Source organism: Antedon mediterranea, chromosome 10 (genome assembly GCF_964355755.1).
Source record: "Antedon mediterranea chromosome 10, ecAntMedi1.1, whole genome shotgun sequence".
Taxonomy (NCBI): domain Eukaryota; kingdom Metazoa; phylum Echinodermata; class Crinoidea; order Comatulida; family Antedonidae; genus Antedon; species Antedon mediterranea.
The window spans coordinates 22,965,686-22,985,195 of NC_092679.1; the positions used below are offsets into that span (position 1 = coordinate 22,965,686).

The window sequence follows — 19,510 nt, forward strand, 5'->3', positions numbered from 1 at the left end:
ACCCGGGCTCAGCCCGGTGACTCAGAATATATAGGTTTTTAATATAAGGTGTTTTCTCAACGGTATTATTTATATCTATTGATATGCTAATAGGGGAACGTTATGAAAGGTTGGGTGAATTTGTACAAAAGCAGAATAAGAAGGCTTGAACGGTAGAAGTGCAACCGAGCTTGGTACGAAAGGTCTCTTTTGTAGTTTTATTCAATGAGAGTTCAATTGATTTAGTTGACGTAAGAGAAGAGAGCCAGAATCGTTTATATTTTGTTGACATTCAGTAGGTCTATGCTTTTATATTTGAGGGTTAAACGCTGTAAGCGTCATAATACTAAAGCACTTTTCCCGCTGTATACTAAAACAGTAAATTCAATGACACCGAACATTTTTACAATCGTTCATACATACATCGCAAATACATCATGTACGCTACGCTATGAGCACTTATTCTTATTACGCTATGTACACTACGTTAGGTACGGTACAATATAGGCCTACTTTTGTGCAGTCTATGCTGTAAATTACAATGGAAGAAAAAACAGCAAATAAACAGTACAGAATAAACAAAAGTTACTTAACAACCTAAGCAATAGTTAACTAAAAAACAAAAAGCTCATTCTATTTTTTTTAAAGTTTCGATTCAGCTAGAAAATTGCCGTTAACGGAACTTAAAGAGAAGTTCCAACAACATTAGCAGAAGTAATTGTTGATGCGTGTATCCCATATCTTCCTTCGGTAAATACAATATTTCTACCCGAATTGAAAGAGGGATATTTTTACCATAGTTACACGTTACACCATGGACCTATACATTAGTTGGATCCATGATTCGGGCCATGATTTGACTACCAACCAGAGTCAATTTCTAGATTTTATCATAGGTTGGTTACCCCACCTTAGGCCGTATGAAATAGTTGTAATGTGTTGACCTTAGGACCTACTTATGTAGGACTTATTGGGTATTCTGCTGCAGGTTATGAATGAATGAAACGAAACACTGGATCACAATAATTATTAAAAGCGTCATTCATGCAAAAGATAAAACGATTTTCTTCTTAATTAAACAAAGAGGTCATTCGTAACAATTATATTATATTATTCTTCTCCTCCTGGTAACGGAACTTCGTCGTCAAAAGTTACGAATACATCACCTGACCTTCAATCATGCCCGGAGTCCATCAGCTAAAATTAATTAAAGCTTAATTAACTAAGAAACAATTTAAAAGCACCTTATAATACACTTAATTTGGTATAGTTTAAAAGGTAATGTGGTTGCACTTTATATTAGGTTGATTCATGTTTGAAGGACACATCATCGAATTAATTTCACTTTTTGCCATGTAGAGTATATCTTTACTTCCATTGGTAGGCCTATTTGGAGAAGAAGTATTGATTATATAACATGGAATATAGATTTACTCCATGATTATATACGGCAATGGGTTAAACCCTGGAAGAGTGAAATTGTAATTCACTCTTTCCTAGTTAAACAAAGTGATGATGTTTGCTAGACAGAAAAAAAAAATAGCCAGCTATTTGATTAATATTTATTATTTAATATTTATATCGAGGCGAAGATGAGCTGTTGAATTAAGGTTAGATGTTCATCGAATTGTATCCCATTCAACGAAAAATATATATTTTTTCTCCACGATATAATTCTTTCTTTGTTTTATTACAAACCTCTATCTTCTTTACTAAATGATGAGCATAGAATAGTACCGATAGGCCTATACCTTCAATCGTTGAAATGGGAGAAATTAATACACGTGTTACAGAATCAACATGGCAAGGATACACTTATATGCGTGTTATCACTGTCATTTAACGTAGGCCGTAATGGTATACAGTAGTTTAAAATGTATAGGCCTAATTAGCTTATCAAATAAATAATATTTAGCAAGTATAAAATAGAGTACACCGGTACTTTATAAATTTAAACATTAAAATCCACCCCATGGTTTACAAGTCTTTGGGCGCAACTTTTATGAGAACAGTGAGCACTTGGAGATAAAATAAAACATTTTAAAGCTTTTTCTCATTTTTATTATTAACACACCAACGGTAATAATATCATCACACTTCACTACTACAGTAAACTTAAATTACGCTTTACGAAATTCTAACATTAAAATAAACAAAATTTATAAAAGTAATTGCAACTTTCAAATCATAATATTTCTATACAAATGTAATAAACTTTTTAAAACACAAATACAATAATAGCATTGATAAAACATAATACAGTATTGAGTTAAAATTGATAATAAATATTTGTGTAAATAAAGTGATAACGTTAAATTTGAGCATTTATTTGGCTTAATGTTAAATTTAGACATTGTAGCGGGAAATTGTAAAAGAGTAAAGTTTGAATGAATGAATTTTAATTAAACTCTTTCTCAGTTCTGTACTATGCGGTTTATATTTTTATATGGCTTACTAAAAAGCGTGATCAAAATACCGATTTGTTTGACATTCATGAGCTGCCAATGTATTGGCATTTATCATAATAATATAACATAATATATCACATATATAAGATATTCATATATTAATCAAATAGGAATAGCCTTGACATTTTGAAATTTAGAAAAAAAATCGAGTTATTTTTAAATGACAACAAAATAAACAAAACGTTATAAAGATCGGAAATTGTCTTTGTAATACAATAGAACACCCCTTTTGGAACACAATCACATTCAGGGTTCACAATCACATTCAGGGTTCACAATCACATTCAGGGTTCACAATCACATTCAGGGTTCACAATCACATTCAGGGTTCACAATCACATTCAGGGTTCACAATCACATTCAGGGTTCACAATCACATTCAGGGTTCACAATCACATTCAGGGTTCACAATCACATTCAGGGTTCACAATCACATTCAGGGTTCACAATCACATTCAGGGTTCACAATCACATTCAGGGTTCACAATCACATTCAGGGTTCACAATCACATTCAGGGTTCACAATCACATTCAGGGTTCACAATCACATTCAGGGTTCACAATCACATTCAGGGTTCACTATCAAATTCAGGGTTCACTATCAAATTCAGGGTTCACTATCACATTCAGGGTTCACTATCACATTCAGGGTTCACAATCACATTCAGGGTTCACAATCACATTCAGGGTTCACAATCACATTCAGGGTTCACTATCACATTCAGGGTTCACTATCACATTCAGGGTTCACAATCACATTCAGGGTTCACAATCACATTCAGGGTTCACAATCACATTCAGGGTTCACAATCACATTCAGGGTTCACAATCACATTCAGGGTTCACAATCACATTCAGGGTTCACAATCACATTCAGGGTTCACAATCACATTCAGGGTTCACAATCACATTCAGGGTTCACAATCACATTCAGGGTTCACAATCACATTCAGGGTTCACAATCACATTCAGGGTTCACAATCACATTCAGGGTTCACAATCACATTCAGGGTTCACAATCACATTCAGGGTTCACAATCACATTCAGGGTTCACAATCACATTCAGGGTTCACAATCACATTCAGGGTTCACAATCACATTCAGGGTTCACTATCACATTCAGGGTTCTTCACAATCACATTCAGGGTTCACAATCACATTCAGGGTTCACAATCACATTCAGGGTTCACTCACTATTCTTATATCTTTCCCGCGAAAAGAACAAGGGAAAATATATGTTTGAACACGACGGCTAACCCTTATGCAGTGGACACCCCAGGGGACACTTTCCTGTGAAACGAAAGAATGGTATCCATTTAAACAAATCGGTTAACTCCTCAGGAGACACCCCTATTCAAAATAAACTTTTTTTGGAGTCCTTTATAGGGGTTGGGCCTACACTGTATAAATATATATCATTCATGAATCATACAATTCCTTTTCAACATAGCATTCTTCAAATGAAACGAACACTGTCCAAATAGGAAGCAAAAGATTGGGGAATAAGGTTTACATATTAAAGTAGGTAGAGCCTACGGTACCTAAACAAAGTGGAATCGAAATAATACAACGAGTTGTGCCTAAACCCGGATTGAACTTTATCAATAGACATTACCTGTACGTAGTTTTTGTGCGTGTATTTGCATTACAAATTATACAGAAACGAATACCGTTGGGTAAATACCAGGAGAAAATACATATTTAATTTGGGATATTGGGTTCTATGCCTATCAACAAATAAAGGCCAATTACACCGATACTAGAATCGATGTCCATACTTTTATATTTTATTTTTTAAGACTTCAGCTTTGAAATGTTTTGCACAATATGTATAGTAGACCCAGGCCTATATATATTTTTAGATATTTTATTTGTTCTAAAAAAGTTTTAAAAGGAATTGTTTAAAAAATTGAAAGTAACGCGTAGATAAATTTGTGCGATTTTTTGCGAGTTGTTTTGCAAGCAATAAGAAAGAAGGGTAAACTGTTTTAAAACTGCGTTTAATATGCGTGCCGTATAAATTGCCATAGTTTTAGAATATGTAGAAATTTAAATTTGCGAGTAGACATTATCAAAAAATCCTTTCTTGTACGCTACTTTCTCTTACTACAATAATCAAGGGAAAAAAACACCCAAATGACAATTAAAAAAATAGCAAAAAAAAAACAAAACCAAATTACAGTTTACACTCTAAAATTTGAAATCTCTTCAACCGTAGGCCTACTTACTTAAAATTGTACAATTAATATAGTATAGCTTAAAAGCATTTGCACTTCAATAAAAGTTATCGTTACCACAAGTTGATCTTTACTATCGATAAATTTACATACTACTATATTCCGTGAAGCCGTTTTTAAAAGCTTGGTTCCCACTAGCGACGCAACGTAAGTGATTTGACCAATCGCAAGCGATGGATTATTCGAACAGTGGCTTGTCATTGGTCAACTCGCATGCGTTGCGCGTACGGCGTCGCGTTGCGTCTCTAGTGGGAACCACGCTTAAAGATGTATTGTCCCTTGAAACACAAAAAAATGAAGGTCAAAATATACTAAATTTTAATTGGCCATATCAAAAGTAATATTAAAGTTATTCACTTTAAGTCGAGAATTCGAGCCAAAAACAACACTTTTACGTAATTAACAGCTAAATTAATTTGATTACATTTCGTCTGGAAAATAGTCGCGAGCGAAAGTAAACAAAGATTTCAAACCATGAGTATACATTATGCATGATGCTAATTAGGATAAATTTTATTTCTGGTGATCTATCTATTAAGGTTCAATGTCTTATGAAGCACGTTATTCCATAAAAATAACTCTCACGACATTTATGCTGTATTTGACAGTTATTGTAAAATGTACACAAGCCGTGCTTGGAAATTAAGAAGTGCAATTGTATTACAACTTTGAACTGTTTTATTAAAAAAAAGTGTGTTCTTTTCCATTGATGTTGCAAAATTAGTAGTTGTATTAGCGTAGTTTTAGTTTCTAAATAAGTTTTGTAATAGCGTCGAGTCAAATTTTATGTCATTATCTCAAATATGATTTATTTTCGTTTCAGTTTTTATTTTTCATTGTTTTTGTATTGAATTTTGTAATTGGTATGGACGCACCATCTACGCATGTGTGTCACTGTTAAAAAAAGTGTTGTTCCAAATAAATATTATTATTATTATTATTATTATTATTGTTTACAACTCGTCACGGTTGAGAGAGGGTGTTTCACACAGATCACGAGGAAGTTTTATGATTATGTATACAGAGTAGCCAAATAAGCGCATTGCATTATAAAATATAAGATATGTTTTGATCGAAAACTTATTTTTTGAACCAAAAAACGTCTGTATTTCAGTTATATTATTTTTGTTTCAACTAATTTTTGGTGAAAGTTAATAACTATCATAATACTTCAAAATGACCCACTTTTTTTCGAAATCTTTTTATTTTTATTTTTTTGAAATTTGACAAAGGGACAACATCTTTAAATAATGGAAATCCATTATAAAGAATCTGTGACGTACGGTAACCAGTAGCCTTTATCACGGATTTCGAGAACATTCTTAATGTTATTAAAATTGCTTCAAAGCATAAATATTTATCCTAAAATTGGCGGTTACAAGTATTTTTAATTCTAGAGTGAATCACTGAATCATATACCATGCAATATAACACTCTTCTACACCCCCGTTCTAGACCCACAAAATAATAAACATATTTCACAATGACATTCACCAAACAATAGAATCTACAAAAAAAACCAATTAGATATAATATTAATATTAGTCTTCAATTCAATACCCTCTTCGCTATTTAACCACATCTTTACTATTTACAATAAAAATTACACCATTTCAATACTTTCTGTTTTACAATAAACAAACAACGTCTGGACGTAACATCGTGACGTCTGGACTTAACTCCTACGCTTTTACATGTTACAGTTATTTTAACAAGTTCCCGAAAATTAAAACAATAGAAGTGAAATCAATTATGAAATATCAAACAATTGTTTCCATTAAAAGTAGTTTTAAATTTACCGTTTAAAAAAAAACAAAGCAAAGTTCAATATGCAGTGTCTCTACAATGTAATTTCTTTCAATAAATAAAATTTTATAATTATTGGTTTGCACACTCAATTATTTTCTTTTCGATAATACTTTGTGGATAGTACTAAATTTGTAAAGTTATACTTTAAATAAATGTAAAAAATACATATAGCACATACATCGTACACGGTATCTTTACAAGGTATGTATTGTATATGGAGGTCAGGGTTCAAATCCCACATCCAGTACAATTATGTCAGAGTAGGGCAACCCATCTGACTTGCTGTTAGAAAAAGTCGGTTCCAAGTTTGTAAAATAAAAAATTGTGCGAACTAAAAAACACACAATTAAGAACATTTTGATGTTAAAAAAAACGACAGAAACATCTCACCCTGTACAATTGACTGTCTCTTATTTCTAGAAAATAATGTAGAATAGTTTAAAGAGGTTCACACTCTGTATTAATTACAGGAAAATTTAATATTTAGGAAGAGGATATTGACAGGGTATTCCAAAAGTATAACAATGTGTTATAGCACCCTTATGTAAATTATTTATCTTTCAAAATAGCACAACTGGTAAAATACAAAACGTAGCTAGAATAAGTACATTATTATATTTGTTGGGGAGAGGGGTATCCCTTGTATTGTACCATATAAATGATTGATTGTTTGTTGTCTTTGTGTATAGTATCGAAATAAATCAAATCAAATAAGCTTGACAAAAAAAAGTGTAATGTGCCCAAATATGGTGGTGATATGATGTTATCGTGTCCATATATGGGCACATCACATTTTTTTGTCACATAAAGTTTGATAGTGTAGACAAGGCTTTAGGTTGGTTACATGGGATGGATGACAACCAGTGTCAGACAAACCCATCCCATATTTTCCAACTAAAACAGTATAGCATAAAAATCAAATTGAATGCCTAGAATCCAAACTTAAAAAAGTATTAAAATTATGCGATGATAGGCTAATATTATATTATTATCACACACTTTTCAATTATTAATTTTTAATTTGAGTTTCATTTTACAATCAAGTTTCCAGTCACAAATTAATTGTTTTTTTATATTATATTTAATAAATAGCATTAAGATTCAATATCTTGTTAACAATATATACACTAGGAACTTCAAAGTTCATTTAAATTGAAGGAGTTCATGTTTGGCTTTATACAGTAAGGTCATAGGTCATATTTGGAAGGCAAGGCATTGTGGGAAATATATTCTACTAATGATATGACCTAATTTGCAGCATTTGTTAAAGTTGTATTTTTATATTACTGTACTTAAAACCATTATATAGGTTTAAACGTAAAAGTCAAAAGTAAGGTTTAAACATTATTTTACTGCAATTTATTCATAGGATTACTGCAGTAACCTACTAACCAAGTTACAGCAGTTCAATTGTAGTTTACTATTGTATTAAACTGAAGTACCAGTTATATGTACTTTGGGCCACTGGCCTATGTGCTGCAGAAGAAGTATATTGCTATGAAAATACTACTTAATTCAAGTAATGAAAAACAGGTAATTACTGCAGTAACTGCAGTAAAATAATGTGTTCCTTAGGTTCCTTAATTTGGCAGTAGGTATATAAATGAGTATTAGCACCATAAGAGTGTATTCTTCAATTTGCGTTGTATCATTCTGAGTTCAATGTCTCCGTGGAAGTTTATTTCTTTTCTATCATCGAGGGCTGATTTTATTCTACTTCTCAACTCATCACCATTCAAGCATCAAGGGAATAAAATCTAGTTATTGCTGCTTTCAAAGTCAGTAACCTTCTCAATCGATTTTCATTGTTTTGCCTTCATCACATCAGGGTAAGAAACCCCTAGCTACCAATTCATCCTATCATACCATATCAAAATAACATACCCTTCAGGATTTTATCCTCTAGGCTATCGTTCCCCTTAATTCGACTTAATCCATCCGCTTCTTGTCAAGTAGTTCACGATACGTTTCCGATGCGTTAAGTTCAGATTGCCCGGAAAACGCGGCCTCGTTGAGATACCTTGTCTTCTGAGCAAGTAATCCTAAAAGATAATTCATCACACAAAATCATCTTCAATATCAACATGAGATTTTAAAATAGTTTTAAAAAAACATCAGTCACAAGATTCGAAGTGATCTAGGATTACTGTGTAAGAAGAAATCATTAACGTAACAACTTTTGGCTATTACATTTATTGTAATTACCATAGAAATGTATTCAAAACATTAACTACAAGGGTATCTATTTAAATACCTAATAACTCTCCAGAATTAATTTTCCTTCTGAAGAACCGATATTCAGCGCAATAATATAAAAATAAATTAATATTTTATCTGTTTTTTAGTTTTCTTACACATCTGCCCCAGTTATAAAGTGAGAAACAACCTGGGGTGAATGTACAGTAGGTTGATATATGGTAGAATCTATATGATATGATGTCCTTAGAATGAACCCTGCAGGCTGTATACAAAGGCTTCATTGTATACATATTTACAATTAGGTTTAAGATAAGTTCAATTATCAGAAAGAATTATTTTAGTAAAATGTAATATTTATTGAAGTCAAATTTATTTATTTAAAAAAAAATGTATGACATAATGTGAATAAGCGATGGATACACAACTTAGTTTGAAATAGAAGTTTAAGGTTAGAGGCTTGTTGTCTTCCTACTCTTTGCTCCTCCACTTTGCTTTGCCCCTCCCCTTCACTTGGCCCCTTCCCTTCGTTTTGCCCCTTCCCTTCGTTTTTCCCCTTCCTTTTTTATTGATTGGTTGATTAAATTATTAATCAAACTCACCTTAACGATGATTGTCTTCAGCATAATGTACCTGCTAGCCTTCATTCTCATTGAGCTGCACAACTAAAAATAAAAGACGATTTAAAAACAGAGAACGCACATTATCATACCATACTTACAAAATATAGCAGAACCATGCCTTTGGGACACTTAACTAAACCGGGTAAAAAAACGAGGGTAAAAATATAATACTACAGCGAATCTCAATTCAGAGGATACCTCTATTAAAGGGACACTTTGTTGGGTCCTGAATGTGTCCCTTTAATGTGACCATACAAGTATTAATGTGACATTTAATTAAACCCTCTGATTTAACTAATATTTATTAATCATCAAATGAAAAGATAAAAAAACAGACTGATTACCATAACAATCTTATTAGTAAGCATGCTATTATCATTATTCAAAATATAAATTAATATTTCAAAAATATAGAATAAATTGACATGCAAATGTATAGCATACTGTAGTTAATTAACCTCTGCTAGTATTAAGAGAAAATATGTACGGTGGCCTATAAGTGTCACGGCAACTTTCAAAAAATATCACGGCAACTTTAAAAAAAAGCCACGGCAATTTGAAAAAAGCCACGGCAATTTGAAAAAAGCCACGGCAATTTGAAAAAAGCCACGGCAAATTTTTAAAAAAACATCACGGCAAATTAAAAATAAAACATCGCGGCAATTTAACAAAAATACCACGGCAACTTAAAAATGAAACGCCACGGCAAATTAGTATTGAAACACCACGGCAAATTAGTAATGAAACACCACAGCAAATTACAGAATGCCACGGCGGAAGTGAGTTACCACGGCGGAAGTGAAACCTTTGGAATCTTCGATTTTTTCTGAGGTAAGTAATTATTTGTGCATTGAAGTAAATATTATTATATTAATTTATTATATTTAACTGCAGCATTTACGTTTTTATTGCACTAGGCCTAGCTATGCCTACTACTAGCCCTAGGCCTTAGGCCTACAGTAATAGCCAGGTCTACTGTAAAAACAACTTGTTATATAAAAAACAGATTAGGCCTACTGTAAATATATTAAAACATTGTAGAATGTTATAGGGCCTAGGCCTACCTTGTAATAAGGCCTGGTCTAGCCCGGCCTAGAAAGTTCAAGAAGAGTGCAATAAACACGTAAACTGCTGCAGTTAAATAAATTAATATAATATTTACATCAATGCACAAATATAATTACTTACCTCAGAAAAAAATCGAAGATTCCAAAGGTTTCACTTCCGCCGTGGTAACTCACTTCCGCCGTGGCATTCTGTAATTTGCCGTGGTGTTTACACTATTAATTGCCGTGGTGTTTCAATACTAATTTGCCGTGGTGTTTCATTTATAAGTTGCCCTGGTATTTTTGTTAAATTGCCGCGATGTTTTATTTTTAATTTGCCGTGATGTTTTATTTTTAATTTGCCGTGATGTTTTATTTTTAATTTGCCGTGGCTTTTTTCAAATTGCCGTGGCTTTTTTTGAAAAAATTGCCGTGATATTTTTTGAAAGTTGCCGTGACACTTATAGGCCACCGTAAATATGTCCATGGAACAGACAACAGTTATATATGTTTTAACAATACAGCCAACATCTATTAAGGGACAACCCTATTAAGGGGACTCTTTGGTAAAAGGTATTCGCTAATAGGGGTTCTACTATATTTGAAGTTTCGTTAAAAATATATCTTTCTTATTTTAACACTGATTTTCCTCAATAACATTTTGTTTTGGATGCGTAAAATAAAGAGTGCGGCAATATTAGCAGGTTTCATGCAGCAGTTTTTTTTCTGTACGAGCAGACAGAATATACAAAACATCAAAAATAAGGAACCTCCATGGATTTATCTTACACTCGGTGTCTTAATTGATAGTAGACTCCCGTAGCAGCGCCCTCGCGGCTTACCTTCTTCTCTCGTTCGGATAAATAGTTAAACCCGTGCGTTGACTTGATAGCTTGAAATTCGTCTTCAGCGATTTCTGATGGAGGAGAAGTTAGAAATGATGAAAATTGAAGAAAATATGAAATTAATATAAACAACAAATAATATCATAATTAAAACTAATTTGAAACTAAATTTGAAACTAAAAACTATTTTTTACATAATTTCAGCATGGGCCTTCATGGTGAATTTGTATACTGTAAAGCCAAATATTTTTGCACCTATAAATGTTTGCGATTCCAAGGAATTTGCGATCTTTTATTTTCGAGATTTGATTTTATCAACAAACATTTTGGTCATGTTCGCCAATTTGGGGAATGCATTTCGCCTCTGCGATGGACATAAACAATAGGATAATATCAGTGAAATTACAGAATACACGATTGTAAATTTAGGGATGTGAGTAAATACTAGTAAATTGCTTTTTCTAATGTTATTTAGTGAACTAAACTGAAAATTGTCGATGAGACATAAATGACAACAGTAGGCACTTTAGCCACCTAGTGTGATACTTTACTACAGGATGGGTAGCACACTTATCCTTTAATCCTCATGATTCAGGTCTAATCCCAAGGATGAAGCTAAGCTCATCATGCAAGTATAATTTCCTTTCCATATTCATGTTGTCGTATCCATTCTAAAATTTAATCGTTCATTTCCCCTCTTTTGTTCAAAATAAATATACATATTTTGGGTGGATTGACTCAAAATAATAGAAATGATTGATAAAAACAAGTAATTTTCACAATTAAAAATATATAGTTGAATATAAATATATATTTTGCATTGCTGTAATGATTTCTAACAACATTAGCAAAGAAGAATTAATAAACTTAGAAAATATTTTGACACTTTGCACTGGATTATGACTCATGAAAATTAGGTCTATATATAAATACAAATGATGAAAACTAATGTATTTGATAACAATTTTGTAAAAAAAAAACACCACAAAAGCTGAACATATATTAAATGTTTCAGAGACCCTGATTTTTCAATAGAGACATTTTAAAGCTCTGTCTACACTATCAAACTTTATGTGACAAAAAATGTATATTCCATATATGGACATGATGATGTCATATCACAACCATATTTGGGAATATCACTATTAACTAGTTTGATAGTGTAGATCGACAGAGCTCAACAGTAGACCTACTACTTAATGTTTCAAATTTAGAAAGTATCGTAAGACCAAGTTATTTTTATTTTTTCATTTATCAAAATTCAGTAGCAGCAGAATTAAAACCATCTAATATTCAGTCATAAACCTAAGACAGATGTTTTTAAGTTGAGTGACCACAAACCAACATTTATATCATCTACACGTTAATCCATAGCTTAAACTGACAAAGGAAACTTTGTCATATTCCATCTAACGCTTGATTACCGTAAAATAATAACTGGAGGTTATAAAGTCGAGTCAATGATGCATAGAATCCGATCAATACGATTTCCAATTTATTTTAAGAACATCCACGTGGTTTGATAATACCCAACGAAAGGAAGTGGGTTCAAAGATGGCTAAACCTTCCGGAAAATTATTGAGGATTTCTTGTTTTGATACCAACCAGACAAGTTGTTTTAATCTGTCCGCAAAAACTAATACAAAGTACATTAGCATGACAGGGTTGTGTAATCATTTCCTTAGCGTAACACTCGCCGTATCCTGTTATGAGACGCTGATTCTTCCAATTCAATGATCTTGTATCTTTCTATGTCAAATTACACAATTGAAATCAATTTAAACTTTGACGAATATTGATATTGAGAATGTCATTTATGACGGTACACTTAATGTCGTTAAATTTAGATATGATTGACAGGCATTTCTTTTTGTTTGTCGCAATTTAATCACGATAATCAGCGCCAGACTTGTATGCATGCATGAGTGTGTGGTCTAAAAATGGTATCTTTTTGCCATTCATTAAGTAAAGATGTTTTTTACTTGTACCTGTTTAGGGCCTATTTCTGTTTTTCGGATTGGAAATTAGGGCCTATTTCTACCAAAAACTATTTTCTTCCTCATCTTGTGATCGTTATTATAATTAGCATTTTTTGTCGTCACGACGTACCGCACAGCTTATTGAATATTGAATAAAGAGATTAAGTCTGAGCATGCTCAGAAACATATGAGTATGCGTATGCATGTAGCCACATTCCACAATGTAAAAACGAAACGTAAATTTTTTTCCACAGAGAATAGTCAAATTTTGTTTAATTTTTTTATGTCTTTAATTTCTGTTTCAGTACATTAAAGACTTTTCATTTGGTAGGCTACCTTTCAATTTCAAAAGTCCAAAAATGCTTCTTTAATTGACAGATAACTATATGTTTTAAAAGCAAATAAACATCTTGTACATAAATAGAACTTGGACTCAAAAAGTAATCAATGATATTGGTCAGTATAGGGTAATGTACAATAGTCAAATCTGGTTAAGGTGAGTTGCTCTAGCTGTCCAACGTTGATAGATGGATACCTGGTTCATGCATACTCTAATCTTGAGTTCAATAAGGAAGTACTTTTAAGGCTTTAGCAACCATACAGCTAGGGAAATATAGTTTTATGTTAAGGATTTGAAATTTAATTGAACTATTAGCTATTGTGACAGTCATTGTTTTTCAAAAGATTCTTTCAATAACCCCTAAATATTTACACACAAATATAAAAGTATTTTTCTACAAAATTTGATGACAGAGGGAATATGAAAATAAAATTCTTACCTCTTCCATTTTTTGGAGTTCTTTCCTCTTTGACTCTAAAAGGAAAAAATTAAATTAAAAAAGTTATAATTAAGATGGTTAATATAATAATACATAATAATTTATTTATTTAAGCAAAGTTAATAACAACACAGGTTGTTATTGACAATGACATTGGTTAAATTTTAAAATGAATACTCCTCATTTGGAACACTCTTATTCATAGAGCACCCACTAATAATAAGGAGACTGTGCCAGATCCCATTAATAGGGTTTTACTATATTTTATAGTTGAAAAAATAGAAAGAAAATTGATTGCAGATCATGAACAATTTTGTTTTATTGTTGTACACATAGCTATAAATACAGCTAGTTACTTAGTTACTAGAGTACAAAGCATATTTCATTTATGAATAAGTCTACAATACCCAAACTGCACGAATAATAAGATTTAAAGACTGCAAAAAAACATTAAAAAAAGGAACATCAGATCCTGGGGAAAGATTTACTGATTCCTATAAAACAAAAGTGTACACAAACAAGAACAGAAGCCACATATAATTGTCATCAGTCTTACAACTAACGTCAACACTGTCTACTACTGTACATGAGTTTGTTTCTGTGTGATGGTAATATCTTAATCAGCACCTCACAAGGGCTTGCCTGTTGCCTCTCTTACCTAAATTGAGTTAATAAGTTGTAAAACAATTGTCGTTTCTGATCTTCTTCAAAGCAAACATTAATCAAGTCTACTGTACACAATCAATAAAAGTAATTAAATTATCATTTATCACCTCCATTGCTAAATCAGTGTTAAAACAATTTCCATACTAAACAACAAGAAGAAGCCTCCTATAGATGTCAATAAAACTTCAATACAATTAATTAAATTATGTTTAATCACCATCATCTCTTATCACTCTTCAATCTGTGAAATAAAATGTAATGTGTTTTATGACCACTGTCTCTTTCCCACACTTGGCAGTCCCAGGGGCCTACTGTTCTTCAATGTCATGTACTACCCCTTTGGTAACAAGTACCATAGGATATAATTGGGGTAGAAGATGAGGGGAAGAGGGGGATGGATTCTTCTTTCCTGTTTTTATTTCTCTTTTTTTTTGTATGTTGTAAATTTGGGGTTTGTATATTGCGATTTTAAAAAGTTTTTCATGGGTTTTTTATATTAAACAAAGATGTTATTGTTCTAGGTGAGGGTAAGGCGGATGCTGTAATATGGAACGTAATTAATATAGAAAATGGATAATTACAGAAATATGGAAATGACTACGGACATACAGGTACATGTAAACCAGCCTATTGTCTTGATAAAACATGATAATCAACAAAAGCCACAAAACATCTATGTTTTCAAAACTGTACATCTGATATTACAACTGTCCGTTATTGTATTGTTATTTATGTGCTTGAATAAAATTGAATTGAATTGTACAGACTTTCGTTTTCAAGAGAAGTCACTATGTAGCTATCAAGTCAAAAAGTAATTTTGCACATATTTCTAAGCCTACACAGAAACGTTCTATTTCACTACTAAACTTTTTCATTAAAAAACTACTAAATTTATCAATGTTGGGAACTCTGTATTGGCTCTTTCACACGGCAACTCAGAGGGAGTCTGATCTTCACTCATACTTTAGTAATGATTTAAAATTAATTTAATGCTACTAAATCACAATCACATTATTATGAAAGGCCTTGATAACAATATGGTATCAGACAACAGTTAAGACTATTGTTAAATTTTATAGTCAAGTCTGTGAAATATCTAATACAGATGGACTGACCACATTAAATAAGAGACCCTTGTTAATCCAAGTGCTATGCTTTCTTTGCTCTATGATGTCATTCAGTAATAAGCTATTAAAATATTCAAAGAAGTAGCAAACATTTCCTTTTGCAATTTAATACCATAAGTAAACAAATTTGTAACATTTAACGACTAGGAGAATTAGGTATGGCCAATAAAGATACAAAAAACCACTGTTTTTCCACAAATTTATTGAACAAAGTTCAAATTGTACATTGATAGTTCACACACAATGTGGTACGTGCAAATTGTAGGCCTACACCCAATCCACCATTGGATACACCCAGGATATGATTTTTTTTTTAATGGAGAAGTTCAAAAAGAGTTTAAATATGATTGGAGTTATGGCCTAATTTTTATTTTTATTTATTAATAAATAAAAAAACTGGTACAAACAAGAAAATAATTAAGGTTTCTGCAGAATACTGTATGTGACCTAGCCTTTTGATAAGAGGAAGGGAAGTTATCAATCCCCACCCAATTATCTGTTAAAATGTCATGCTTGTAACTTGCCATATGCTACAATATAGTGGCACCTGTTTTGTGCTTTAACATGGTTTTACCCCCATTGCCTCAGACAAAGAAAAAGTAGGGTGAGTTGCCGAGTGGTTAAAACAGTGGAACTGTAATTTATGCCATTCATTGGCAAGGTTTCACTCGCTTTATGGTTCTGGTGGTAGAACAAGTCTTATATATTACGACAATAAACGGTAGGCCCAGTGTTCACAAAATGGTTGTGTCACTTTAAAGAACCTAGTCAGAGCGTCTGTTGTGGATAGATGGGAGAGCACCATAGTTGGCTACACTGACATGTGACCCTTAGGGGAGAAGAAGCATGTATGGGAGAAGCATGTATGGGAGAAGCATATGGGAGAAGCCTGCATGTATGGAAGAAGCCTGCATGTATGGGAGAAGCATGTAGTGTCCACGTATGTCCAGTAATTATGTAAATACATGATTGATGAAAAAGGCGCTATATTAAAATGTGGTACAGTATTATTAATGTACACTATCTAAAAAAAGAGAACCATCTCGTAGTTTGCTGAATGAATTGAATGGCGACTGTGTGGAGGATTAACCCTGTGCCATGAACTTTTATTTGTGAACATAAAATGTGTGAATTAATACAAAATAGAGATTTAAAACTACTTAAAACTATGTTCTCTTTTCAAGATCATTCCTATATTTCTTCCATCAATTAAAGAGACATGGTTAATTCAAGTAATGTATTTTCTGTGATGTCAACTGGGATGGGAAACTTGACAGGCTACAAATCAAACAGATAATGGTTGAGTAATTGGAAATGGTAATGATTACTCCAGGAAGCCCAGACCTATTAATTTATACCAATCAAGTAGCCAATGTCAGTGGCCTGCTTGTTCCATTTAAAATTACATGAATCTTAATCAATTGCTTCTGTATTGTTTCCTGCGAAGTGGGAGTTCTTTCTTAATGTGTTGGTTAGTTTATTTTGTATAGCACATAAAACATGTGTAGACCTATGTGAGGGCAACTTCTAGGTGTTAGAGGGTAAGATTAAGAGGCTCAGCACATAAAACATGTGTAGGCCTATGTGAGGGCAACTTCTAGGGTGTCAGAGGGTAAGATTAAGAGGCTCAGCACATAAAACATGTGTAGGCCTATGTGAGGGCAACTTCTAGGTGTCAGAGGGTAAGATTAAGAGGCTCAGCACATAAAACATGTGTAGGCCTATGTGAGGGCAACTTCTAGGTGTCAGAGGGTATTAAGAGGCTCAGCACATAAAACATGTGTAGTCCTGTGTGAGGGCAACTTCTAGGGTGTCAGAGGGTAAGATTAAGAGGCTCAGCACATAAAACATGTGTAGTCCTGTGTGAGGGCAACTTCTAGGGTGTCAGAGAATAAGATTAAGAGGCTCAGATGGCCTGGGCAGTTCTGGGCATTTGGGAAAGATTATTGAGGGTTCATCTATCAATAGTGTCAACAACCCTTTCTTACTATTTCTCCCTACTTCAGTACATTTCCAAGTGGTTAATTCCTGTCCCTAGCTACAGTACCCTTTATTCACTTTCCTATAGCCCACACTGTTTTTCCATCATCATGGAATGTTCCCTTTTCCTAATAATCCCCTCCCAGTACATGAATATTAATTAGGACTGTTCCATAATATTAATTAACTGGCCAGGAGGGAGAAGATAGAACAAGATAGAGAATTACAAAACTTGTACAGAAAAAAAATGTATACAGAGTTAAAATTTGAGAGCTTTCTTAAATTGTATGTAATTTTCTCCATTTCTTTCTTTCTTTTGGAAATGTTTTGATGAGTACCCCAAGGATATTATTTGTAGACTTTTCAAGCAAATAATGTGAAAAAATGATGGTGGTAAGTTTATGTTCTTAACAGATGGGTTGGCCGTAATATAGGACAGGGTTGGTCAGGGTTCATGTGCAAATTATAATTAACTTGTGTATGACCATGTTATGACTAATACTTTCACTTCTAAAGTTGTTAATGGTTCAACTCCTACAGTATGTAAAACATAGTTAGACACAAAGTCACTAAAGTCAATAACATTTAATTTATTTCCTTTAATCAAGTTTAATTTCCAGGAATTTACTAAAAAAAACCACAACAGGGTTAATTAGAATGCTGAGGATGGTTAGGGGTATAACTGAAATATTCGTCAAAAAAATGGAAGTGTTGTTGAACAGGTTTACCCTTATCCTGATAAACAGGTTTACCCTTATCCTGATGAACAGGTTTACCCTTATCCTGATGAAGAGGTTTACCCTTATCCTGATGAACAATAATGAAGGTTTTCTAGCTTTATGACTTCAACATTTGTACTTCAGATGAGAATGTACTGTATTGTAGCGAACTCTCTTAATACTGGACATTCTTAGGCTAGGCTAATATGTCTGGTTTTTCAGAAATTTTGGGATTCCAAATGTGTTTATTTTTTATGGTACAAACACATTTTTGGCCTTTCGGCCATCAAGAAGTTTCCAATTTTTGGAGAGTTTTCCGGTTTTAGATAGTCCGTATTGAGATTCAAGTACTGTGGTATTGGTAACCACTTACAAATGCTCAATTTAAAAACATCTGTTGTATTTTGGTATCAATTTTGCAAAAAAATAAGCCTTGAGGGCAAAATATAGTAAACAACAGGACCGACAATAATGTTATATTTAATAAGACATGACTCTGTGACTTCCCACGACATGAACATTAAAAACAAATGCTGTAAATTTGTAACTTTGTTAATTTAATTAAAAACTCTGTTTGTACAGAAGGGTATGTAATTGAAGATGTTACTGTTATGTATTTTCAGTTGACATACACCAGGTAGAGGTGCATACCTGTGACAACATGTTTGTGTGCATCTCTTAAATTTCACTTCCATTTTCTACAGGTTTATAATATAAGATTACCAATATCATCAGTTTAATGTACTTTTTATAGAAGTTTTGCCAATAAAGCACCTAGAGAAGACAATTAAACTTATCAAAAGAGGAAACAAACTTGATGAATCCAGGTTAAATGTCATTTCATTCTGTTCTTTCTTTCTTTTGACAAGTTCAAGTCATTCTACAGACCAAAACATGTGTTTTCCTGAGAGGTCTGGAAAGTGCTACAACTTTGATTTATAACTACTAACATCTGATTTAGAAATCTTCACAAATCATTTATTGGTTTCTTTCAAAATATCTCCTAAAAATAAACTTATAGAAAAAAAGGTCATCTTCTTTATTGAAGATATATTG

At 32.7% G+C, this 19,510-nt stretch overlaps 1 protein-coding gene across 1 annotated transcript in view; it reads right to left on the minus strand.

Annotated features, from left to right (window-relative positions):
- Positions 1 to 6,149: 6,149 nt before the first annotated feature.
- The window catches only part of LOC140061029 (transcriptional adapter 2-beta-like), a 30,380-nt gene continuing 17,019 nt past the window's right edge, over positions 6,150 to 19,510 (minus strand). The window contains exons 13-16 of the mRNA XM_072107432.1: positions 13,963 to 13,997; positions 11,202 to 11,275; positions 9,293 to 9,355; positions 6,150 to 8,536 (exon numbers count right to left, since the gene is read on the minus strand). Of these exons, the coding sequence (XP_071963533.1) occupies positions 8,414 to 8,536; positions 9,293 to 9,355; positions 11,202 to 11,275; positions 13,963 to 13,997 (295 nt within the window). The 3' untranslated portion in view covers positions 6,150 to 8,413. The remainder of the gene's footprint in view (positions 8,537 to 9,292; positions 9,356 to 11,201; positions 11,276 to 13,962; positions 13,998 to 19,510) is intronic.